The sequence below is a fragment of the Corapipo altera genome, unplaced genomic scaffold (assembly GCF_003945725.1).
Source record: "Corapipo altera isolate COAL_440 unplaced genomic scaffold, ASM394572v1 308, whole genome shotgun sequence".
Lineage (NCBI taxonomy): Eukaryota > Metazoa > Chordata > Aves > Passeriformes > Pipridae > Corapipo > Corapipo altera.
This window is the reverse complement of record NW_020884925.1, coordinates 2,802,494-2,829,061: the sequence shown is the minus strand read 5'-3', so window position 1 is coordinate 2,829,061 and position 26,568 is coordinate 2,802,494. Positions and strand designations below refer to the sequence as shown.

Below are 26,568 nucleotides of genomic sequence, written 5' to 3'. Positions count from 1 at the left end.
CGTAAATGTGAATACTTTTCTTCTAGACTTCAAATCTTTAGTGGACGATGCAGCACGAGCCCAGTCCATTATGAAAAAGTACATCTAGAGCTTTCTGTAACCCTTTCCACCCACAGACTTAAACAAAGCTTCAAGCAGCCATGGGTTTGGCTGCCTGTTTTCCCCGGCCGAGGCAGACAGGTAAGGAGTGAGGAACCTTTTGCGGGAGGGCGAGGACAGTTTCTCGTGCATGTGGATCCCGTGGCCGGGGGGACGCGCAGGCTCCTCCTCCACTCTGTCTCCCCAGGAGTTGCTCTGGCGCCACGACTCCCGGGCTGGGCAGGAGGAAAACAAAGATCTGGGTAATTTAAACACGCTTTTCTGGGAAAAGGGCGATTAACAAGCATTAGCTCCTCTTGAAGTTCTCTCTCGGATGGGTTCCCTTGAGCCTAGGTGCAAACGCAGCCTGAAGAATGTTACATTTATCTCTAATCTCTGTACATTTTAAGGCTTAATTATTTTATTACGCTTTTATCCAAATGTTAAGGTAAAACCAGATAAAAAAAATGTAAAATTCTAATAGAGAGATGGGTAAAGAAAGCTGAAGAACAAAGACACACAGAGATAGTTTGAACACACGAATGATCCATCTTCCCTCAGGGAATAACACAGAAAATAACATAACCTGGAACAATATTTAGGTGTTGGGGAAACTTCTGAAACCTTAACGAGCCATGAGTAAAACGGGCATTTTTCTAAATTTTTGCTGTCATTTCCATGTAAGCACAGTAACGTGAAAATTTACCTTCATAATCTGCCAGAACATCATTCCAGTCCATAGACAAACCACAGAAAGATATGCTTCCATTGCCCATGCTGGCCTGAAAATCAATATGAACCAGACAGTAAAATCATAGACCTTAACTCACAGGTGTACACACACACTAAACAGTGCCAAATCAGCAACATTCAGCAGTGTTCCCAAACTGAACTGGTCACCCCAAAGACACATGCTGTTCCTGCTCTTTCTGACAGCAAAAGTGGAGGCATTTGCTTCACGTACTCTTGTGTGGTAGCAATGAAGATAAAGTCCCAGTTCCCCCCCGTTTTGCACCCAGAAATAGGCAGCAGGAAAACGGCTGCAACATCAGAGAGCTCTGTACCACTCAGCAGCACTGTGCTGGGAGTTTAGTAAGCCTAAATACACCTTAGTGTGGTGTAATTATTACATGACACTATTTAGCTGACATGTAAAACAGATTACATTGACAAATTCTATATTCATGCTCCACTGACAACAAAGACAGCTTGAACTTGGGTGCATTCAAATAAGGTGGGCACTCACTGAGAAATCGCTGTCGTTGTCAGTCTCGATATTGATGTCATTGTTCTCCTCTGCCTCAATCTCCCTGGTTAACTGCTCCTCCTCTGCAATGGCACTGGCAATGGCTTCTTCATTTGCCTTTTCCAAGCGATCTGCTAACTCTTCTTTCTTAGCAAGGACTTCTGCCATGGACTGCAGGAAACACGAGAGAAAAAACAAAGTCACCAGCAAGCCCAGAAAAGTGGATTCCGTACAGTTAATATGAATTACATGATATTTTGTTGAACTTCTCATTACTTGTAGTTCTTTTACTGCTATATTTTGTGAAGGTAACTGAAATATAAACCCCACTAAAACTGTTAGCAACCATTAACTCATTTAATAGCTATGTGAACATTTACAAAATCAATTATCATTCACATCATTCCAAAACATATGACACAAACACCGTCATTAAAAGCAACAAAGACAGTTCTTCTGTAATTATTGTTTTAAATACCCACTCATAGGGACTAAGCAAGGCATACTCTGTGACATCAAGGCATGGCCTGCTGTTATCTTTTTAAACAGAATCATGCTCCAAAGTACTATTTAAAGATGAAAATTATCTGCATGAACCATAGTTGGAAACTTTACTGTAATTAATACAATGGAATCTCAGGCTGTACTTATTTTTTCAACATGGGTGACAAGGGAGTGAGGCAGGAATGTAAGCCTGAAAATGCTGACTGATTGTCTTTTCCTTCTCTAGTGTTCAGTATTAACCAGTTCATTTCCACTCCAGCAATCAAAAATGTGCCACAATACACAAACTGGTGTTTAAAGCAGTGTAATCTGCAGCAGTAAAATGCTTCCAAGAGACACAGATCCCACCAACCTGTCAGCACCCTGAAGTGTTAATAACTGAGCATCTGGAACAATGTTAGTGGATGAGTTGCTAGAAATCAGCTCTAAAAGCAAACAGGTACCTGGCTTGGCAATTACCTAGCAGGAGTCCAGTTTGCAAAAGATGTTAAAGAGAAAGGGATTTACAGGAAAACCTCTGCAAATCAGAATTTTAATCTAGTTTCTGAAAAAAAGAAAAAAAATAAAAACAAAAAACAAAGCAAAACCTGAAAGTATAACCTGGATTTTATGTAACATTACTGCAACTCTCCACTCAGACAATCCCAGCAAAGTAGACACACCCTGAGACCTGCAGAATTCTTCTCCAGACAAGAAGGGACATCATTTGTGGAAAGCCACATAAAAACAGAATACTGACTTCATATTTATTGCTTAAGAACAGCATTCCTCCAAATTGCTGGTTGTAAAGGAAGACAGCAGCTCAGTTAGTCTAGGGCAGAGGTCTACCTTTGTTTCTAACAGAATTTTGATACCCTAAATGTTTCCAGCTTGAACAATTAGCAAAACTGGAGTAAGAATTTAATGAGTGTGACTTAAAATGATTGACAGTGGAAGGAGATAAAAAATTAGTGCAAATATCAAAAGAGTGAGAACATTGATATCTTTTTTCCAAATAACACATTTATATCTTTCTAGTTAAAGTTCAGAAACTTTACTGGAACTAAATTCTGTCTTTTTCTACAGTACCTGATAGATTTTTCTATAATTTTTACAGCGGGTTAACAATACACACTGTGCAACACAGAGCGAGAAAATTAAGGCTTATATTCATTATTCACTTGGAGATCTTACAAGATTTCTTACCAATCTGGCAGCACTCACATTTGAAATATCTGAGGCATCCATTTCAGCTTCAGTTTTAGCTTTTTCTGTTTGATGCCAGTCCACAGGATCAGTGCTCTGGGAGGAGGCTTCGTTCAGCTGCAGAGCTTTGGAAGCACAGTCAGTGCTGGGGAGAGCTGGAGGCATCTCAGGAGCTGCTTGTGAGGAATCTCCTTGCAGTGGTGTCCCAGTGCTCCCGTTGGTTTCTGAGGCACCTGCTGGGAACTAACAAGAGGCATCTGTCAAATTAACAAAACGTAACACACCGATTTTTAAAGTCACTTAGAGTCAAACAGATTTAAAGAAAATACATGGTAACTTTATAGTGAGTGATGCAAACAACTTCAGTTATTTCAGGGGCTCATAACCTTGCCAAACTTGGATCTTTTTACCTGAAATCTATGTATGAGATGTGCCCAACCCTGACTTTTTGGAAACGATGGAAAAGCTGTCCACATAATTTTAATTACCCTATTTGTGCCGACATTTTAATGCATTTCCATAAATGTAGCTTGAACTAGCCATTATTTCTTAAATCCTTTTCCAATCCGGTCAGTGCATAAAAGCTCTAGACAACACCCCCTTCAGAAAAAGCTCTGAAGAAAAAGTTGTAAGATTTAAGGTTAGAAAATTGTTTAAAATGATGTACTGACCTGAGTCCTTTCAGCGAGAGGACCTTCAGGCTGCTGTAAAGGATCCTGCTGCCCCGGCTCTGTGCTTTTGGATGCTCCACTCTCCGTGCCTGAACTCCCGGGCTTGTTTTCTGCTGGTGGAGAAATGGCATTTTCTTTGTCACTGTCACCTCTGGGCTTGAGGGATTCTGCAGCCACGGGAGGTTTTGTTGCCAAAGCCGTGGATCGGGATCGGACGGGCCTTCCGCGCTGAACCGTCTCCCAGCCCTCGGCATCCTTTCGATCTACAGCGAAAAAACACACCCCGTTCTCAGAAAGGAGGACTTATATAAATAGAAGCATTAGAAACAACTATTTTATTACAGTATTACAGGAGTTGTGTGAGAAAAATGTTCTCTTTAAAAATCAATACCAAAAAAAAAAAATCGATGAAATATTCTTTAGCACAGCTTTTCACTTCAAGGAGTGCTACTACTTTCACAGACACTGAACAACTCTATTCATGGGACTCGTTCTGTCACTGCAAAAAGGGAAGCTGCTCATGCTCAAAACTGTGTGGAAAATGGCAACATGTACTAAAGTTTTCCATGCCCATGTTGCTGTTTCATGAGACAGTAAAGCACAACAAAGCAACCACACTCTTGCTTTCCTTTGTAACAACAGTAACGTTAAAGGCCTTTTGTGAAAGTGCAAATACAGACATAACTGCACCACTTAGTGTGGAAAGCACTGCCCAGAAATGTGGTTTACTATTCCTCCGGAGTATTTTCTTTCCTTTTTTTCCCATTTGCTCTACTCTGATAACAAAAATACGCTAATCAGTGTCAGCTCTAGGAAAATTTCTTTTCCTGGATTCCAGGAAAGAGTAAAACATTGCTACAGTGGGACTGCAAACTGAAAGAGAAAACAGAAAAGCAGGTTTGCCCCAATTTACTTTGATTTCTATATGGCTGTTACATAAAACTCGCTGATCAACATTTGATCAACAAATATCCGATATCCAATCTTGGTACGTACCTGAAAAGTTAAATTTGTCTGTCTAAAGCATCAAGTCTTAAGTGTGACCAGATTTGCAGAGTATCAAGGTGAACCCCCTCCTAAATATGTAACATTTTTGTGGCCAGCAATTAATAGCAGCACATAATTCCCCCATGTGTCTTGAAACAACTGTGAGTGATTCTTTGAGGCCCGACAGTACAACTCACAACTGTGACAGGTAAGCTCACACCTGTCTTATTTGCTAAACAAAAATTCCTGCAAAAAACTCAAGAACTAACTTGTAACTAACTTTTATGATATTGTCCAATATAACTTTAGCATAAGCTGGTTTTAGGATCATTCACATAAAAGGAAGAGAAGGGTGTGGGAGAATACTTTTACCTGGAGGAGCAGAGAAGCAAAAAAACCCAACACTAAACGGCCTGTTTTAGAGAGAGAAATAATCTAGAATACAACTTGCATAAAAAAATCATTCTCTGGGTTTTTCTAAAGTTTTTACTAACAAAGATGGTCATGCAGCTCAGGCATAAAGATTAGAGCTTGAGCTCAAATATTAAGGTTTAACATATGAACTGGTCTAAACAATCTTTAGTAACCAGCAAACCAGAAATGAGTCTAAACCACAACCAAGGGCACTTTCATCCTTTGCTGCCTTTGCACTGAGCATTTTACACACTTTAAGTGCTCATTTAGCTACTGGGTTCTTTTAATGTCTCAGGATAATACACAGCAGCCTGGCCCACAGGCTGGTGTAAATCCTGAGTTACCAGGGAGGTTAACAGGACTGTTCTGAAAATTATCTTTGCTGCAGCTCATGCAACAGCTGTTTTTATGTAACTATATAACTGTTCACAAACATAAACAATACTGGCAATGACAGATGCAAAAAGATAATTCGATGTTTTACTATTGAAACTGTTTTACTCTAGAAAAATGGCTCTGTGCTTTAAACAAAATTCCCAAACTCTGTGTGAATCATCTGCCTGATCTCTTCAGATTCCTGCTGGTAACCAGAGACAGGACAGGTCTGCAAAGAGCCTTTCTGCTCTCCTTCCTTATGTGCACTTGCACACATTTCAGTGTGCCCCACTGACTACAGAAGGGAATGCAAGTCAAAAAGATACCAATCGTATTTTTTGCTTTACCACAGACTTCCCACTGGACCCCTGTAAGAGACTTTGGCTTTATTTTCATTTCTTCATCTTCATATAGACAAAATATAATTATCTACAGGACCTAGTGATGGAAGCATGTTTTTGCCCTCTCAGAGACAATCTTATCTCCAACAATATTCCAGGGAACAGGGGCTTAATTCCATAACAATCACAACCAGATTTCCTGCAGAAAGCTCACGGCACACGGCCTGTGCCAGATGTGTCCCACTCCACGGGACAAGGACTGCTCAGGTCCCTTGGGCACCACAGCTCCCACCCCACAGACCTCAGGAACTGCCAGGACCACAAGGGCTCTGCTGTACAAAGCTTAGGATAAAACTCGGCCAAGAAATTTCCCTGGTAAGTAATACAGAGACAACAGAGAGATTGTTCAGAACTGCTAAAATCAACCAACAAACCGCCACTGCTTTGCTGCAGCAACTTGTGGATTCCAATTCCTTTTCCTTGCCATTTGCAAAACTAAACACCTCACTTCTACTTGTTCTGAAAACTGGAGTCAGCTCTTACCTAAAGGCATCTTTTCTACATTAAAAATATCAGAAGATACCCTTTTGTAATAACTACTAGCTAAAGATAATTTTATTAACATATAAATAAGATATATTAATTGTACATTTCTCTTAATAACTGTACCAATATCTTCTATTATCTTTTACTAATATCTATTGAAGTTAATTCTACCAAAAAAGAATATTCTTGCCTGTCTTGCCTAGTTGATTCTTTGTCTCATGGCATATTTCTTAGTAGTCTAAAATGACAGAATTAATCAGAATAAAATTACTCAGAGCATAGCAAAGCCATAATCACACTTACTGAAGTAGGAATGAATCTTTCTGCATAAGCCATACATGTTCAATTTTTAATTTCCATTTGTTCACTGTCAGATCCATAATTATTACTCAAGACTCAACCAAGCATTTTAACAGCCCAGAAATACTTGTGTTTGAAAGATTATTGTTTGGTGAATTCCTTAAATACAAAGCAGTTTTTAATGCAAACATGTATTCAGACTCCTGAACTACCTGGAATCAGTTTAACAGTGTGATGCCATCTGACAATTAGCTGTGCACAAGAACTTACTTGTTCCTTTTAATTCACCCACCAGTTTAGTATTCACTCACTTCCAGACACGCTCTTAACAAAGAGTTTGCAAAAACATTTACAAATAAATACATTCATTGCCATTAGATCACATCTAATCTGAAGCAAAGTTAATAGTCAGTAGGGCACCAACCTTCCTCCACGTTTTTTCCCTAAGTCTGGAATTCTTATAGCCCAGTAGCCATCTCCACAGGCTAAGTATCACATGCTGGATTTGATTACTGCCAGAGTTCTGTTAATGAATAATTCATTTGACTACCTGGATCATTCTCTAGTTTCATGTGAACTTCCCTGTCCCTGCCTGCTCTTGTGTTACATGAAGTGACAAAGCCATCTGTCACCTTGAGGCCTCACAGCCACCAGGGCCCTGCTCTCTGGGAGCTGCTCCATCTGGAACAACTGCCCAAGGAGCCTCCCTGGAAACATTAGGAACTGAAATCCAGGCAGCTATGTGCAAACTCCTGGGAGTTCTACCTCAGGACATGTATGGCCATTGTAAAATTGACTTGCAAATCATATCCTACCAGATCCTACCAAACTAAACTTCAGCCCCAATTTATTTTAAATCTCAAATAGTATGACTGTATTCGAGAGGCACTTTGGAAACCACGATTCCCTGAGAATATGGAAGCAAATCTAGAAATATGAACTCAGACAAAACACAGCTACAGGGCAGAAGACATGAAAATCAAAAGAATAAAATAAGTTTTTTAGAAAAGAGGAAATTCGGTGGTGTAAGCAACGGTAAACTTACCTGTTATAACAAGGTTTTAATTAGAGAAGTTAATTGTCAGACTAGGTTTTATGATCACTTAATAACAGAAGGGGAGGAAGGAATATAAAAAAAGATTGAACTTAAAATTTTCAATGGAAATTGTGCTTAAGAATTTGACAACCCAGTCAGGAATACACTGTCCCTTGTTGTCTGTGCTGACATTCCTGCAATTTGTCCTCAATGTGCAGAAGTCACACGTGCTTCCACAGGATCAGGTGGGCACAGCTGAGCCCAAACAACAACTAGATTTCAAGTGTGGCAACAGAAAAGAACATTCAGTATTTCTGAGAAGTTCACATGTTCTGGATTGCCCTTTCTCCTAAGTTCTATTGTAAGCACCTACTTCCATTTTTAATATACAGTCTGAATTTGTATAACCTATCTCAGCAGGGCACCAGGGAATCCATGACCAGAAAACTGGTCAGACAGTAAGAACAGACTGTGTTTCACATTGCAAAAAATACTCAAGCATTAAATACAATTTTTTTTAAATTCATTAACATATTGAGGGTAATAGTAAGTTTAATGAGGGAAATGAGATAAGATGATTTAACCTCATTTAATTATGCATCCAGAAAAGGAAAGATTAAAGGACTATCTGGAAAAATAATGCATTTTCTCTCTCCCTAAGGACTTATTTAGTTAAATTTGGAAATTGCATCAACCATGAAACAGATACAGCATCATACCACTCATCCACATCAAAAAACCATTGTGAGACTTAATGATAATGCTGTTGGAAATCACTGGAGAAAAAGTGTTTCAGGGAAATCCTGCAAAAAGCTGTAAGCCCCAGATGGGCTTTTGGTGGGCAAGAGAGCATTACAGGGGGCAGGGGGGATCCTCCTTCCCCCAAGGCCCACATGTACCCAACAGCTGGGAGTGCATTAGCTGGGGAAGGGGCAGAGCAGATGACACATGAGCCTCCCAGCTGCTTCAGTAATGTGTGTGAGGAGCCTCGGGGGCTCCCTTTGGGTCAACTTCCCAGGTTTTCTTGTGCTCCACTCAGTGAGGGTAACTGGATTTTACCAGAGTGGTTCTAGCTTCCACATGAAGGATTACATGAGAACTCCTACAGAGAACTCGATTAGTCAAAAACATTACAATTCAGCCACAAGAAAATCACTGAAATTCTCCAATGTTCAATGTCAGCAATCAGAGATTCTTAAGAATACCCAAAGTCTTTAGCAGGAATGACTGCTATTTCTTCAAATGAAAGTTTCAAGTTCAAATTTATTAGTACATTTGATTTGAAGATTACTGAACACTTGTAGGTGGTTTCACTCTTTTTGGGCCTAAGTGGTTTCACTCTTTTTGGAGCTCATTAGCAGCAGGAAACAGCCAATAAAAGACAGCACAAGACTGACTCTTCATCCCTCTAAAGCTAACATAAGGATAAGGTCTTTTGTTTTCCTTTTAGTCTCTTAAAAATACATTATCCAGATGGAAATACAGATCACTTTCACTCCCTGTGTAGCTAATAACATTCTCCATATGCACAAGAATCCCTGATAAAGGTACTGCAGCAACAGCTTGGAGCCTGTCACTTTAATGTGAGCAATAATCACCAGAGAAAGGTTTTGTTATGAAGAGCTTCAACTACAGACACATACTAAAAGTGGAATTACACATCAATTGTTGTGTTGAAAACTCAGCCAAACAGCTCCTGCTCTCTAACCAGCTCAGGGCAACTGTAGAGAGCAAACTATTCCCTCACACAAACAGCATCCCTCAATCCCCATCCAAACCACCTTGGGAGCACGGTTTGGACAGTTCTGCTCCAGCACAGGAATCCACAGGCTACTGAACTCACTCAGGTTACACTGCAAGACATCTGGACAAGATATTTTAGTTCTATAACATGCCACAAGTCTGCAAGTCACTATCCATGACTCCTCCTACCACTACATTGAACGTACAACTATCTTAAATTAACACATCCTTGTCCTGTAATTTTTCTTTAAAAAATAAAAAATTAACTTCTTTTTATTTTCTTTCAGAATATCCATTTCTACATCCTGCTTGCTGGTTTTGCAGAAAGTCATCTGGGACCGCACATGAAAAAAATAAATTAAAAATGCATCTCTGAAGACAATCTCAGGGATCCAGTGTGTGCAAAGAAACCAAATGGTAGCTTTCTGTGTCTGCAACTAAACAAATCCCTTCTAGAACAAAAGACCCCGAATCAAACATTCTCCAAGGAGAATCTTTAGAGAAACAATTCAAAACTAAAGGTGGTAACTCTTGTCTTCAAAGGAAAAAACACAACTGTTACCTCAGCACAGTTCTAATAACTGTGTTCTCCCAGGGCACATAAAACTATCTTGAGCTCTATACAGATCCCTGGACATGCAATATTCTTTATATTGTTAAACCATCCCAAACTGCAGTCAGTTAGACTGCCAGTTTGTAACCACAGTTCTTTTGTTTTCCTGGGTGTTATAAACTGGCATTTTAACAGATCAAATTCTAGTTAGTGACAGTACAGTGGAACGTTACCTACACAAGAAAACACACTTTTGGCTCACACTTAACAGTTACAACGTAAAGTGGCATTGATTTTTTATCTCCACACTTAATTTAAACGTCGTATGTTGCAAAATTAGATCTAATTTTGCTTAGAACACAGGTCATCACATTCTAAATGAACTTTTTACCACGCAGTTTGTGCAAAAAGAACTTAAGGCACTGAAAGGGACTTGCCATTTTTCCGCAGTGACTTCTGTGCCGGAGGTGCCAGACAGGTTTGTGCTGTTGCCAGCTCAGGATTGGCAGCTTTAGTTCCATGGTTGGCTTTTACCTTATCAGCCCAACTTACACCAGCAGGAGCCAGGCGTGTAGCAGAAATGGTCACTGCAGGGTTCCTAAATGAAAGTCACAGCTCTTTTTAGTGCCTGATCAAAGAACAGAATGGTTTGTTAGAAAACTTCACCAGAGTCTGTCAGAGACCAGCAGAATGGTGCTGTACAGAACCACTTCTCCTTTGGAAAACCACCCAGGTTGCAGCAATTTGCACTGAAAAGCTGTTGTAATTCACTCAACAAATCTCTGTTTTTAATAACCAAGAAGAAATTTAATCTTTGTGATACTGATTTCTGAAGGAATTCATGGTTTTGGCAACCAAAGCATTGCATCACAATGAATTCTACATACTAAGTCTTGAAAAACACTCCTGTCATTTTAACCTTGGTGTTTGATCATTTAACATTCCTAATTCCTTTTCATGAGAAATAATAAATAAAATTTTCCTACTCATCTTCTGTGTAAGTGATTTTATTTATCATGCTCTTCTCGTTATCTCTTCTCCAAATTCTTTTTGCATTCAATACTGTTGGATACTTCTGATTGTTCCTGTTTCCAGTTTCTGTACTTTTCCTACACTGCTTTTGGGAAGAGATGAAGATGATCACAGGTAAGAGTCATTCACTATGAGTTTCTACAGTGGTACACCACCACCTTCTCTTCTGTCCCCTGTTCCTTTCCTAATAATTCCTAGCATTCTGCCAAAAATTTCTATAGTACCAAGTATATCTAAACCTTTATTTTCTATCCTATTTTCTCACACATTTTCTCACTACAAAATATTGTAGTTGTCTGAGGTTGCCTGGCTTTGAGGCACACAAGCAGACTAAGAAGAAAAAGTTTGCAAGTGTGAAGGATAGAAAACTCATCTCATTCATTGCTGCTCTAACACACACAGTTGCTCATCATCTCCCTGGGATGGTGAATAAAACTGCTCCAGCAACAACAGCAACGTGCAATGACATCCAAAAAAGGGCTTAGCTGAAAGACAGCATTATGCTGAGCTGTTGTGTTCTAATAAAAATAAAAGAGCATTGATTTCCAGCAGATTCCAATCTTTCATTTGACTATTTGTGCATAATTTCTCCCCATCACCCCTCATTCAAGCAGACACCTCTCAGATATTGTCAGGGAGGTATCAAGACATACACAGGGATTGACACCACTGGTCCCATTTTTCCACCAAACACATTTTGTAGCATTTCTGTAGAAATATTTGATATGCAAAATTTAAGAGAGCTCAGTACTCAGAGGTACTGACCAAACTGTTCAGTGTTACATCTCTGCTGAAGACACTACTCAGCTATGGAACAGGAACAGTGTGTGCCCTAGATCCCAACAAACCTGAAGGAACTAAAACACACACCCTGAGAAAGATTCAAATTGGACACAGACGTGCTCTCCACACTGAGACAGCACCAGACAGTGCTGCTCTAAATTTATGCCCATTTTTGTTGAACTGCTTTCAGACACTTTCATTTTAACAAGTGAAGGATGTTTTCCTGTAGTACATTTTAAATAGTATCAGTTTTGCCATTCATCAGAATCATCATAATCTCACTTTACACTCACTCTTTCTGACCTATATTTACTTCTGCACACTCAGCTGGCCATTCACATTGCATCACTGGCAATTTTAAAATGCCAATTACAGACATTTGACCTTTGTTTTGTAGAGGGAGGAGAGTACTAAAAAGATAACATGAAATACACTAATAGTATTTTATCTTTAGCTCTTTGGAATGACTAGTAATTAAATATATAACTGGTAAATATATATATAAATATATATAAATAAATAAGGAAAAAAATTAAGACCTTGATAGAATTTTCCTTTACAGACCACGGTCTTTTCTTTTACGAATGCATATAATTGCTTATATGATTTAAGAAACAGTAAAACAATATATTGGTTACTATAGAAAAACACTGCCTTCATGAACACTGCTTCAAATGAATCTTTATTTTAGCTTCAATAAACTTAGTAGGTAGTTTCATACCCAAAATTTAAACTTCTCCGAGCGTTCGATGTCACACTGATTCTATCTGTAGATGGACTTGGGATCACGTGGCGTCCTGGAGACATTTTCTTTACTTCCCAGGCTAGTGAAGTAGGTCTGCAAATCCAGGAAAGAAGAGGTTAAAAATGCAAATCACAGTAACTAGTCCTCTGTCACCCCAAAGCAAAACCAGCACCAACAAACACTATGAAGTATTAACGAATCCTGGTGAATTTAATCATTCATCTCGTCTTAGCAACTGCTTCTACACCAACTCCAAACCATACTGGCCAGAGTTTTATCAAAAATAGTGCAAACTCTCAAGAGTACAATGCTTATTTCAAATGTCACTGTGGAACTAAACATCAAACCAAGCACTTAAAAGGAAAGGATCGGGGTAGGATTGGAAATATCCTCCAGTTCTAGTGACAGTGACAGTGCACATAAAATGTCCTCACACCAATTTGTCCAAAAGGAAAATTGGTTCTATTTGCTGAATCTCTGCTACAAAATGAAATTTACTGTGAACTTTACTCCCTGTAAAGATTAAAAAATATATAAATCTAATTACCTGCTCTGAGCATCAGCTTTTTCTAGCTTCTCCTGTAGCTGTATCCAGTCAATCAATGCTTTGAAGTCCCTTACATAGTTATCAAGCATCATCAGGACTTCCTGAAAAGCAACCATTACATCAATCTTTGTATTTAAAATAAAGGAACCAAAAGGAAAGTAGGAAATTTACTACTCTGTAGCTTTCTCATTAAAAATAAGCCCAAGAAAAGCCAGAGAGTTAAGATTTTTATGTGGACAAACATTAAAACATCCTAAAAAGAAAAGGTGTGGATTTTCTCTGTGAGCAACAACGTGTAAGGACAAAATGGCAATATCTGGCAAGGAAATAACTCCTAACACACATAAGTATCACTGTTTCATGATTTAGTCTCTTTTTTTTGGTAAGAGTTAACTTTTAAAAATTGCCTGACATACATCATCAAATAGGGAAAACTGTCTGTAAAACCTGATAGACCTGTGGAAGACTAAAAATGTGACAATTAATCTGTTTGTGAAGTAAAAGTTTACAAAACTACACAAAGGCAACTCCATCAGATCCTGGGTAGGATTAAACATATGCTGCCAGGAATAATGTGGGTGTGCTGGAAATTTATTCAAAATATTGCAAAATCTTGATTAAGTAGTTTGAATCTAGAACTTCATGTTGGTCTCTAACAAATAAAATCAGCTGTTACAAGAAAACACATAAAATTAACTGCACTTCACACTAAACCAGGAAGAAATTCAGAGATAAAATGCCAGTGGCTGAACAGCAGGGAACTAAAAGACTTGTTTCTGATAAAAATACCCTTAGCTTGGAGAAATTATTGACTGATTTGCAGTTTGCTCAAATGTATGAGTGTAGTATTTATAGTAAGGTCAGATGACATACAAGAAACAATGAAAAATTCCAAGGTAAGTTGGGGTCCTGCTGCCTTTACTCAGCCAACAGAACCATTTCTTCACGACAAAGCAGAGCAAAACACAGTATGACTGAACTCTTAGTTTTGTTCCCTGAGCAAACTACAGCTATCCACGGCCACTGGTAAGGAAAGGAGCAATCCTTTACCGTGCAGGAAGCTGGGAAAACACTTGTATTCCACATATAAGCTCAAAAATCATTGACTGAATGGGATAAAACACAGGCAGACATCAGGCACCTCCTCAGCAGAGCTGATTAGCACCACACATTAATGCCTGAGAGAGGGAGTTTGAGCTCCTGTCAGTCAGAAAGAGCAGCATTCATAACCACCCCTTCCAAGACAAGACAAATGGATCCTGTGCTCTGTGATGACAACATGCTGAAAATAATAAAAATCCACGACTAAAGATTGAATTCTATGAAACTTGCATGAGCTTCACGCACAGAATGTGAAGCACAGACATAATTTTATGGTAGAATGACCAAGTGTTGCTGTTTTACAAATTCTTTACTATGTCAAAATCATTCCTGCTGGTGTTAAGAGAAACTTTTCACTCAATGCAAATAATAATTACTTAAAAATATTTTGTGAAGAATTACAAATGAAAAGGCATTGGTTCTTAACAGTAAAACTTTTGACTCTGAAAACAGTAAAACCTCCCCTACAGTCCAGGTAACTAATGCACATTTTTGTAATGTCACATGCCATTCATCTTTACTTTTAGTTGTCCTTTTAGCAGAAAAAGGACCTCTAATGCATGCCAAGTGCTTTTTCATATAAAGTAATATGGATTAATATTCATTTTGTTTAACCCTAACTTTGAAGCTCAGCTTTGGTTTTCACATAGGTACCCTTTTAACTGATCTGTATGACACATGGAGGTGCTGCTGTTGCAAGGGAAAAGTCACCAGAAAGTCAGACACCAGGGAAACCAAACAGAATCCCATTGCTGATGTCAAAGTTGCTCTTTGTTTTGAAATATTCCCCAAAAAAGCTAACAGAAATTTTTCTTACAATGGAGTTGGTTTAGAGCACCAAAATAGTTCTTAAGTAAGGCCTGCTACAAGAAATGAACGAGTCAAGTGTTTTAGCCAGCTCTTTTTTCAGTTTCACTAATAAAATTTCAGCTTTCTAATCCAATTCATGTCCATTTAGGTCAGCCCATACTAAGTTGCACTGACTGTTACTAACAATAAGAGCATAGAAAGCAAAATTTAATTCTGAATCATTTACTTTTCAAGTCTGCCACTGAGATATTCCTCACCAAAAAAAAAAAAAAAAAAAAAAAAGAGAGAATTCATGTGAGTATGAGTTGTATTTCAGATGTTAGCTGGCACAGGAAAAAAAATGCAATAAATGGCTTAACCTATTTTAAGGAATGTTTAGCTCCACATTATCAGAAATGATCAGAGCAGCCCCATGCAGCTGTAACCCGAGCCATGTTTTATGAACAAGGGAATACAAACAAGACAAGCAGCTGGAGCGGCCCCACAGTCACTGATGCACATCTTTCTCCCTAAAGCCATGAGGGCCATTTTGTCAAGCAGGATGAAGCAGAACAAAAGTGGCTCTGAAAGCGCCGTTACAGGCCTGCAGATAACTACATATAGATGTACAGCTAAAATTACCAATTAGTTTCCCAATTGGCTGCAACGGATTCGATTGGTTTGTAATGAATTCTGGGGGCCGGCGCGCAGAGCGGCCCGGGCGGCGCCGGCCCTTTGTCCTCCCGACACACAATCCCGGGCTCCGGGACATCAATCCAGCCCTGCCGCTCACCCACGGCACCGAGGGCAGCAGATATACCCTGTGCTGCTGAACCAGGGGAAACATGGACCACTTGAGAAGGTGCTGACAAAAAGGAACCTTTATGGGGCAGACTACGGCTGCACCGGAGTCAGAACAATTTTAAATCTCATTCTTTTTCAAGGTCATATCCGTCCCATCCAATTTTTAAAGAGACAGTTCAAGCTAAATAAGAAAGCAATACTGCTAAAAAACAACACTTACAGGAAAATCAGTGGCATAAAACTAAAATCAGCCACACTCCTGTTTCCTTCTCCTCCCTGATCTGGTCAATTCTCTGATCAATAGTTCTGCATGTCAAAAAGCCCTTTTTGTGTTTTCGCTTCTTTTCCCCAGCTCTCAGTCATTACTTTGGTTTCTGTGTATTTATTTGAAACTGGGTGATCGTACAAATTACTTTGTAATCAATACAGATCTCTAAGAGCAGCTACATCAGAATAATCCTGTATTGCTCAGTCAGGACTTGGGTCCTAGAGAGGCCCATTATAATCCTTCAAAACCAACCTTCACTTTGTTTGGAAATGCCTTAACAGCTCTGAAATGTTGTCTTCTCCATTTATTTACCCACTCTCAAACAAGGAGGAGGACACAGGGAAGACGTGGAAGACTGGGATTTTAATGGTGCTACAACCCAAAACAGCACCATGTGCATCAGATAAATTAACTCAGTCATCACAGCTGCACTTTAGCTTATTCTCAAAGCTAGAAATGTCTGTTCTGTTCTACAACCTGTGACTGCTTTATACTGTTTCATTATCCATACCTAATATTTTAGATTATGTATTTACCAAAATAAACTCCGGATTTTCGTAATGGAGTATGTTTTTAGCACACAAACTAAGTTTATTCCTTCCTTCTTTCTTTAAATTTTCAAGGTTAACTGGGTGTTTCAGTAATTTGACACAAAAATTGCTTTAAAAAATTCCTTGTAGCCTTTTCCTACAGTTGAATTACAGATAATTAAAGCCAGCTCTGGGGTTAGGTTCAACAAACATGATTGCCAAAGCAGCTCTTACAGCTTTGGGAAACGATGAGAGGAAGCAGCTCCTCCAGCCAAAGGACTCTCATTATATCAACTTCAGTAGAGGGTAAATAACATTTTAAAAAAGCACATGGTCTCTTAGATCCATGTGTTAAATGCACCTCAGTTGTTCCTCAGTGATTCATCTCCAACACAGCAGCCCCAATCCACTATCTGCCAAGGATGTGCTCTGGAGGAGCACAGTACCAAAGGAAATCTCCCTAAGAATTAGTGCAGCAACATGTGCATGGACTTAATCACATAGAATTGAAGAGTGTGTGTGTGTGTATGTATGTATATGTATGTATATATATATATATGTCAGATGCAAAGGATGGAGAGGCAGGAATAGGAATACCCAGGCTGCCAACTAAAAGCCATGCCAGCTTTTCAGTATCTGGCTTTTCAGGACAGATGATCATTTTGAAAGATCTCATCCCTTTTCATCTGGGAGACTGACTGCCCAGTCATTAACCCCTTTTCCTGTCCTTCTCTGTTGACTCCTCTGTGGAAGATGAAGATGACAACGATGAACAAGTAAATGCCCAAAGAGAGGCAGGAGTGCTCACAAAGAGATCTGCACAGCACATGGACTGCCACGAGACAGCCACAGGGTATTCATTTATGAAGATATAAACACCCTCTTGGTAATTATGTCCCAGGTGTGGTTTTTCTGAGTGGGAAGGGGCAGCCTTGCACACTCCTGACACACCCCAGGGGCAGAAGGGGCTGTCCTGAAAGCCAGTGATCGATCAGGGGGACGAGTCCAGGTCCCACACTGTGTGCAGAGATAAACCAGGAGAATTTACACACCCAGAGCCAAAAACAGCCCTCAAAGAGGCTCCTCAGCTTCTGGGAGGCCTCAATCAACTGGGCCTCACTCACAGACATCCCCCTGATTGAAAGGCCCTTGGGAGAGTTGATTCAGTTGGTCCTTTCCCATAACATTGTGCAACGTGTCAAATCCTTTAAGGAAAAGGCTTCACCAGGCTCTTTAGGGTACCCTGTGCTGCCTCTGAGAAGCAAAACAACAGAACTTCCCTGCTGAATTTTCCATTTCATAAGTGGGAATAAGAATCTCAAGTAAAATTGAACTGTTTCCACTGAATTAGGCTGATCTAAGAATGTATCCATGAGCTTTAGAAACAAGGAGAAAAATCAACCCTGGCCAAAACCTTACAGAAATACACCAGTAAGTAAAGGTGAAAAGACAAAAGACTGTACAAGCTTTGAGAAATGCTAAACAACAACTTAAAAGGAATAGAGATTTAGATTTTTACGTAATAAAATTCAGCTTTTTTGAAAGGAAAAAACAGCTGAAGCTGTTTCATCCTAGGAGGAAAAAAAGTTATAGCCAAATCTACCAGGATACATCTAATCTTTTATCACTATTGCACAAACTGATTTGTGTACAGTAAGACAATGCTTAAACTTCAGAACTCTTTATTTATTTCAGAAATAATTCAACCATGTTCATTTTATCTTTATATACAAAGCATCCAAGCCATATCTATATATCTATATAGATGATTTGAGAGTTCTCAATTCCAAATCAATAGCAAAATACCAACTTCAGCAGTGCCCAAAGCTAAGAGAAAACACACACAGCCAGTGATCCTCTTACACACATTCCCACTGTTTGGATCCTCACCACAACCCTCCCGTCTGCAGTTTCAACCACAAAGAGCCACTGGAGCCCTCTCCCATTTGGGAGCATCAAACTATTATCCTCAGTGACAACATAATCAATAAAACTATACCAACCTGTAAGGGTACAGGAGAGCAGAAGGTACAAAATAACCAAAAAACATAACTAACACTTTTATACCAGGTTAATGTGAATATTTGAAATGCCAGAAGTTGTCATATTTCATCTTTCTATGGGTCTCCTTTTAAGACAATCTTTATACAACTAAAATGTTTAAATAGAACAGCACATGCCCGTTTGACCAGGACATAACCTTGAGGAGATATAATTTAAAAAGTCAAAATGAAGGAATTTTTTGATAACATGAATTTATTTTAATTGAAAGAATTTTTCAAAATCCCACTTCAAAAAAAAAAACAAACAATGAGGGAGAGGTTAACAGTGTAACCATTTTGGTTTCTTATTTAATATTATTTCCCACCTATGCCCAGTAGTAAAAATAAAAATGGTACTTCATGAAAAGGGCTAACAGGATACTTTGTCAAATGAGCCCAAAAATCAAATGTGGCAACGTGAAATTTCTCATGAATCAAAAAATCCTCTCAATCCTTTAGGTATAGCAGAAGTGCCTTAATCCATTTGTAGCTGAGCTGACAGGTCTTTTAGCATCTCCTGTAACATCTTAACCACTGGATACTTTTCTATGTAGTATAAAAAGTTTGCAAAAAAGAACAGAAAAGTGGAGCTCATCCAATCCCATTTTTAGCATGAGCTTTAGTAAAAGTTTGTTACGAAAGGAATTTTCATCTTAAAATCAAAATATTCAGAAGACCAGTACTGTTATACACAAAAATGGAACAAGTATAAGAATTAACTCCTGCTGCCCAAACAGAAATAACTGAAAGAACCACAACCCAACAAACAAAAAACCCACAACAAACCATCAGGCAAAAAGAGCCCAAGTAGTTCTGCAAACTGTAGGTGGAGTGGAGCCTGTTTTCCATGTTCTTCTCTCTGATTTCTCTGGTGCCCCAAGTGACATCACAACATGCACATCAGCATATTCTTATGAAAAACCAAAAGCAATGAAACAAAAACCCACCTCACACACAATCCCTCTTCCCTCAGCTGGTGTGTTCCTGTTCTCTTGTTCCCTCTCTGAATTCCCTGGTGCCTAAGAAAGAGTGAGGAGCAGTTTTTCCTGCACTGTGAACCTTAGCAGGATGTCTTCTTCCAAGCTAGTCACCCACTCTCATAAAATCTATAATGACTAAATTAACTTAAATTGGTCCACTGATATTGCGGGGAAATCATGGCTATGCAAGGACAGACAAGGCACTGTATGACTGCATCACACCTGGCCCCCTAAGTCCAAAACCCTAACAAAAGGATAATATTCACTACAGACATTCCTTTCCTGCCAATGAAGTGTAACATATTTTGCCAAGCCACATCCCCATCGTTCAGCAGAGTCAGGGAGATACCTCATTAGAGCACACAGAATTCACATCATGCCATTATTCCCACACACCTCAGCCAGAGGCATGAATCCTCCCAGTCTGGGATGGATCCTCCTGCATCCTCCCAGTCCTGCACAGCCAGGGGCTGGAGCTGTCCCTGGAGTAACAGGCAGGCCCTTGCCTCACACATCACTCCTGCCCCCGTGGACAGCCCGCTGACACAAACAGGGAATGCAGAAACAGTTCACTGCTTGAATGTTTTCAAGTCACAGGAAAAGGCACGACCAGAGATCATCCAAGACCTGACCAGGAACTATCAGAACAGCCAATGCAAAGTGTGAAACCTTGGGAATAACACGGTAACAATGTCTCGAGGGCTAACAAAGCCAAGGCAATAATTAAAACAACTGAGTGTTTTAGACAAGCAAATGATGATTTTTTACCTGAACTGAGTCCCACATGGACAAACTGTAGGGATCAAACCAAAGACTGAGTTAAGCTAATTCTAAGACAGGACACAGGCCCTCTATTAAGCTGCATGAATTCTTGAAAAAAAAGTCACACAAGTGCTTCTTAGTCAATACCATTTGCCAGCTGAACTCTCAGACTTGATTTATGAACTCCTAAAAGGCTGAGGTACTACAGTAAACACCTTCTACATATTCCACAATATGAAAGCTGCACTTAGACAAGATATTTCAGCTGGTGAAGGACTGCAGGCACTGGCTTTTCAGCATCAGAGGTGAAGAAGACTCAGTTTGCACAAGGATCTGTTGTTTGCTATCACAGATATTCCACCCATAATTAAACACACCTCCACACTAATGATGACTTTGATCAACCCCTAGTTGAAGCCCATGTACATAGTACCTAAAATGTCTATTAAGAGCTATGCAAAGCATTTCCTTCAAAACACAGAATCTAACACACTCTTCTGTAGGAGATGAGCTACAAACATTGACAGCCTCATCTCTGGTAGGCACTGAACTGCATCTGTCAAAACCACCACAAAATAATGACAATCAACAGAATTGACAGAAATGAAACACTGTTAGTGATAATAATTTGCAAGACTAAACAGTTTTATCCTCCACATCTTAATTAACAGAAATATTAGTAATTTATGAAAAGAATAATCATTTAACAGTAACCTGGAAAAGAATATCCCACAGATAAAAGACCACAGCACAAACACATATTCCAGATGCTCAGGTAAGGCCACTTGTGTGCTGAGAAAAAAGATCTTTTAAAAGGTAAGAGTAACATGAATGTCACATAAGTCTTACAACAGATGGCACTGGACTGCCTTGCATCCTCATTTTTGGTTTTTTCCACCTTTGTTTTGCAAACAAGTAACCTGGTCCACACAGATAAGACATCACTGCCAGGCATCTGCTAAAATGAAGACTTTTCACTCAGGTTTTGCAGCATCTCCATCCCAGAGTATCCAGTACCCTGATTAAAATGTTGAACAACATCTAACCCCAAAAAGATGTGATAATGATACAAAAACGCTTCTGTTCTTCCAGTCACAAAAGTTTAAAATGTTAATCTAATTACGGTTCAAGGCTGGCTGATTTTCTTAAAGCAAAAAATTCTACAGAGAAGTTTCCTGAGCAGGAAGACAGTTCAGTAACAAACTGGGAAATCGTGTTAGACCAACCAGTGCCTTGGAAGCCTTTAGCTACTGTTCAGCTTTCCAACCTGCTTCCAATGAAGTGTATTTGTGTGTTAATCTCAAAGTCCATTTGGCCGTGTCTGATTACAGCAGAATCGAGATGCAGAGGATAAGAAAAAAGTTTACTTAAAGTGATATATAAAATTTTTTACAGTGATTAGATAATCATTTCCAGAATGTGTTGAGTTTTCAGCCATGTTTAATATGAAAACAAAGCAATATCTTGAACATTTCTTTTTATAACATACTCTAGCTTCTCTTAATGCTTGTGATAAATTCGACTTCTAAAGAAGGAGTGATTTTTATTAAATGACAAGGGTATTTCTGCAGATCTACTAGAAAATCATAATAAAATGTAAAACAGATGCACAAGCTATTACAAACACAGGTTATTTGAAACTGGGAAGTGACTTACAGTGACATCCCAACCAGACATTGCTTATACTCAACAACCAATCATTTTCTGAACAAAGAGAAAATTTGCAGAGTGATAACTATCACTGCAGAAAGGGAGCAGTGTGCAATTAAGCCACTTAACAGGAAGCAAACAAATGTGAAAAAGGCTGAACCACAACAGTGCCACCTACAGTAAAATACTAAAAGTATTTTTCTTACAGGGAAAAATAAACCAGTGTGCAGTCAGAAAAGTAACAAACTCAGAATTCAATAAACAAAATCTGATTTCACCAAAATACTGAAATCTAATAATATCATGTGCATCACAAGTTTTACACACTCCAAAAAATTGTCACTGCACAATATGAGAGCATTTCTTAAATATGACTACATACACCATCACTTTTCCTACTTGCAAGCCTTCAGAAAACACAAATCAAAAAGTAACGTGTTTCTGAAGCTCTAATTCCTCATTTAGAGTATAAAAAAAGCCTGAAAGGAGCCACGTGAGGAAGACAAAGCCCAGCTGCAGCCTTACCTTGCACTCCACCACGCTCTGATCCGACTCACACGTGACATAGATCTCATCGACGGCGCGGCGCAGGTTGTCAAACAGAAATGCCCAGTACCGAGCCCGCAGATCAACCTTCCGAGGCTGCCTTGTTTTCGTTGGGCTTTTGTCAAAGTTTTTATCTCCAGCTGCTGCTGCTGTTAATTTACAGTCTAGGGTAGTGTTCTGAAAACAAGAGACACGGGGAAAAGGGAAACAACAAACAGGAATATGGTAAGGGGTTGGGTTTCTGTGCAACACATGTTTTTTAAACATATTGAAACACTTGTAAACAAGAACTTCTTCACTGAAGAAGAGGGTATCATCCCTCTAACTTAAAACACGTTTTCTTAAATACAGGTAGTAGTTATGTACAGCTAGATTCTGTTTCTTTGACATTTATATTTTCATTGCACAGCAGTACGTGATACTCTGCCCCTTAGCACATTGGAAAGTTACATTTTCTATTTATATATGCTACATCACTTATTCTGACATGCCTGTGTATCCAGAGATGAAAATAACATTTTATTAATAAAAATACCAGCAATATTCCATCACAGATACATTCTATTACCAAGACATTACATGTGGCATTATTGTTTTCACCCTCCTTCTAACCCGAGAGCATTAATGGCAGTGAAATGCTGATGTGGCCCTAAAACACACAGTGACTGATCCAGTGCTGCTTTGCTGCACAGATGCAGGGCACAGCCAGCATCCTAAATGTGATGGGTGCAGAGGGAGAACAGCCTAGGCTCTTCACAAATGCTGGCACATGCAGGAATCACCACGCTGGAAGCACTTGGAAGCACTGTTATGTTGCCTCAGTGTTACACTTGCCCAGGTGACCTCAGTGCACAAGGGAAAGGCTGTGGATGCTCCCTACTGAGACTGCAGTGACAGGACAACAGCAAATGGCCTCAAGTTGTGCAGGTGAGGTTTAGGTTAGATATTGAGAAAAACTTCTTCACTGAAAGGGTGGTCAGGCACTGGAACAGGCAGCCAGGGGTCACCAGGGATGAATGGTGATTCCCAGGGATAGAAGCCATATCCCTGATTCAAAAAGAGGTGTGGATGTGGCACCTGGGGACATGGATCAGTGGTAGCACAGTGGTGCTGGGTTAATGGGTGAACTCTATGATCTTAGAGGGCTTTTCCAACCTTAATGATTCTATGACTTGGCACCTGTTGACCTTGTGCACACAGCTCAGTGACCCACATGGGGATACATCTCCCTGACAGAGAGAGAGTCACTCACTCATGTGCACAGGATATTCCAAAGGATCCTGAAGCACATCTGTTTGGCTGAAAATACCAAATCAGCACTTGGCCCCATGACACTGACCTTATTTAACTTGAAATTCAGAAAACCAGAAAAAACACAGAAAAATCCTGCTGCCATAGCAGACTTCCATAAGCTTCTGCATTCCATAGCCATACCTGCAGTAAACCCAAAGTGACACCCAACTGTGTCCCATTTTGTGATGGAAGTATTAGCTACATGTTAAAATAAGTCTGGTTTGGATTGGTTTTTTTCATTAATGTATTTAATAGCACCTTCAATGCAGTCTTGATGCACTGATCCACTGTGGCACAGAACTCCAGAAAAATAATTCTTACTACAGTTCACTTGTAGGGATTACTGCAAAATACCATTTTAAAAACTCAGCTTTTGGTGATTGAATAAAAACAATCAAAACCAACCCTGCACAAGCCAATGCACAGTGTTTATAATTAGAATATCTAATCATTAACTAGAAATACTGCAATTAGCAAAATAACTGGCTGGGATTCAAGCCTTTTTGTCCTGTACCACACGTCATTAAACAAATTCCGCTTTGTAATTGCTGCCAAAATGGTTATGCTCTCACCTGCATTTGTGTTCAGATGCCAATTGTTCTGTAAGAAGGGGGAAAATGGGAACTTGATTTATTACCATCAAACCAACATCTCTGCTACTCTTACATCTCAAAGTGCTCCAAGTGTATTCCAGGTGAACCCCAGCTAATGTGTGCATGAGAGCCACGTTCAGAAAACACACGTGTCATAAACCACCAGGGAACAGGAATTTCAGAAAGGTTTCATTTTTTTTCTTCTGTGGCACCACAGTCACCTCTGAACAAACTGCTTGGAGAAAAGATGCTCCTTAGCTGAGGTCCTGTATATAAGCCTTTAAAGCAAAGCTTACACTGGCTAATTTACAGCTCCTTGAAACTACAGTTTAGAACGATGCAACCGTAAACAGAAAATCATAAATAGCTATATTAAAATAACTTTGCTACCTGGTGCTGCCTGCACTTATAAAATGTAACCATGATAAAGTGAACAGGTTTACATCATCCAGTTAATACTGTTGGATCCAAAGGACAGGTTGTTTTGGAATGGTAACCATGCATAATTCCTACTGTTTGCAAGATGCATTTTCAAATGTATCTTTAAAAGATGGTGTCATGGAACATGTTTTGATATTTAGCAATAAATGTTATCCATCTGCTGTATTTGGCATCCATTTATGTCAGCCATATTTTAATGAGGAAAACAGCAGATGTAACCTCTGTAGGTTGTTGCAGTTCCATTATTACCCTGTAAGCAAGTTTTTAGGGTCTCAGTAAAACCTAAGCAACATTTACAGTCACCCATAATCCAGCAGAAGACCTCTGAAAGGATGAAACCCTCTAAACTACCTGATTTCTTGTAAACACAAGCAGGTAAGTATTAAGTTGGTGGTTTGTTGTTAGAAATAATATTTTAACTTGCAGTGATAGCTCAAACCTTCAACTGCAGAAGATGCAGAGCCTTTGTACCTTTAAAGTTAAGAAACATGGGAATACCCCCTCTTCCATCCCAACTAACCCAGTGTGGATGATGAAAGTGATGTTAAAACTGAATCTCTCTTGGTGGTTTTTTCTGGTTTGTTATGATTTTGGGTTTTTTTCTAACAGTTACAGTAACTTGCCTTGGACTTCTGGAAAGTATGAAGTGTATATTTTTGCTCTCAGGATGCCAAAATTTATTGAATGTAGATTTGCCAGCATTCTACTGAAAGGAAGATGAGGTTGATAAGATCATATGAAAGAGCTCTTGTAAGTTTATTTTCTTGAGATTAGTGGCCCATTCATATGTAAAGGAAAATTAAAACTGAAAACTCAACAAAACCAACAAAAAAACCCCCACCAATTACAGCAGTATCAAGTGTCTGAAAAGCAGCAGAAGTAAAGGTGCTGAATGCCAAACTGAAAAGCCAAGATGCACAGACAGTCAGCACTCCATTTCAACCCTTAATTGCACCCACTAGGAATGCACTGTGTCTACAGGACAGTTTTAGTACAGCAATCCCACCCAGAGCCAGTGAACAGCAATCTCCTGAAAACTCACTATTGACATAATCCCAAAAACAGACAGAGCCCAAAATGTGCAGCACGTTACTCTCACCCTAAAGATTCTGAGGGTAAACCCTTACAGGGAGCCCCAACTACACCAACAAAGTCAGTCCTCACAGACAAGGAAACCAGGACACACAGTGTTTGTAAGGTACCAGTGAGTGAACAGAGAACACAAGGTAAATAGTTACTAAACTAAACTGCAATAATAACATGTTTATGTTTTAAACATGCAAATACATCTCCATGGAAGCAAAACACTTTCTTTTTTCAAAAAATAACATCTTCCACATGCTTTATTGTCAAATTCTGACACACTGCCACAAAATACTAAATGGCTAAAGTCATACTAATGGCCAAATCCATTTATCAAAGAAAAACAAGGGTTAAAAATATGAAAAACAAGGCAACATTGAGATATTACTTCATTAATGGAATAAAGACTGTCAGGCACACAGAAAAAAATATGAATAAAAATAAGAGCAGTTTCTTCTCTACACTTCTCATTCAGACTTGCCTTCCAGTCATAACTCTTGGAAATTTTACTCACCTGGACTTTTTTCCAAAATAGGGTATACTGACTTCAAATAAGAGCATTTCCTCAAATTAAAATCTGGGAAGAAAGGCAGCCCTTGT

The 26,568-nt window shown here is 39.3% G+C and overlaps 1 protein-coding gene across 2 annotated transcripts in view; it reads right to left on the bottom strand.

Moving 5' to 3' along the window:
• Positions 1–26,568, bottom strand: part of SCAPER (S-phase cyclin A associated protein in the ER) — a 142,769-nt gene that overhangs the window by 104,844 nt on the left and 11,357 nt on the right. The window contains exons 5-13 of one of the 2 annotated variants that reach the window (XM_027657596.1): positions 22,538–22,735; positions 13,087–13,187; positions 12,516–12,632; positions 10,417–10,577; positions 3,685–3,947; positions 3,032–3,256; positions 1,319–1,495; positions 785–860; positions 197–314 (exon numbers count right to left, since the gene is read on the bottom strand). In XM_027657596.1, the coding sequence (XP_027513397.1) occupies positions 197–314; positions 785–860; positions 1,319–1,495; positions 3,032–3,256; positions 3,685–3,947; positions 10,417–10,577; positions 12,516–12,632; positions 13,087–13,187; positions 22,538–22,735 (1,436 nt within the window). The remainder of the gene's footprint in view (positions 1–196; positions 315–784; positions 861–1,318; positions 1,496–3,031; positions 3,257–3,684; positions 3,948–10,416; positions 10,578–12,515; positions 12,633–13,086; positions 13,188–22,537; positions 22,736–26,568) is intronic. The other variant, XM_027657597.1, reaches the window with a different exon arrangement.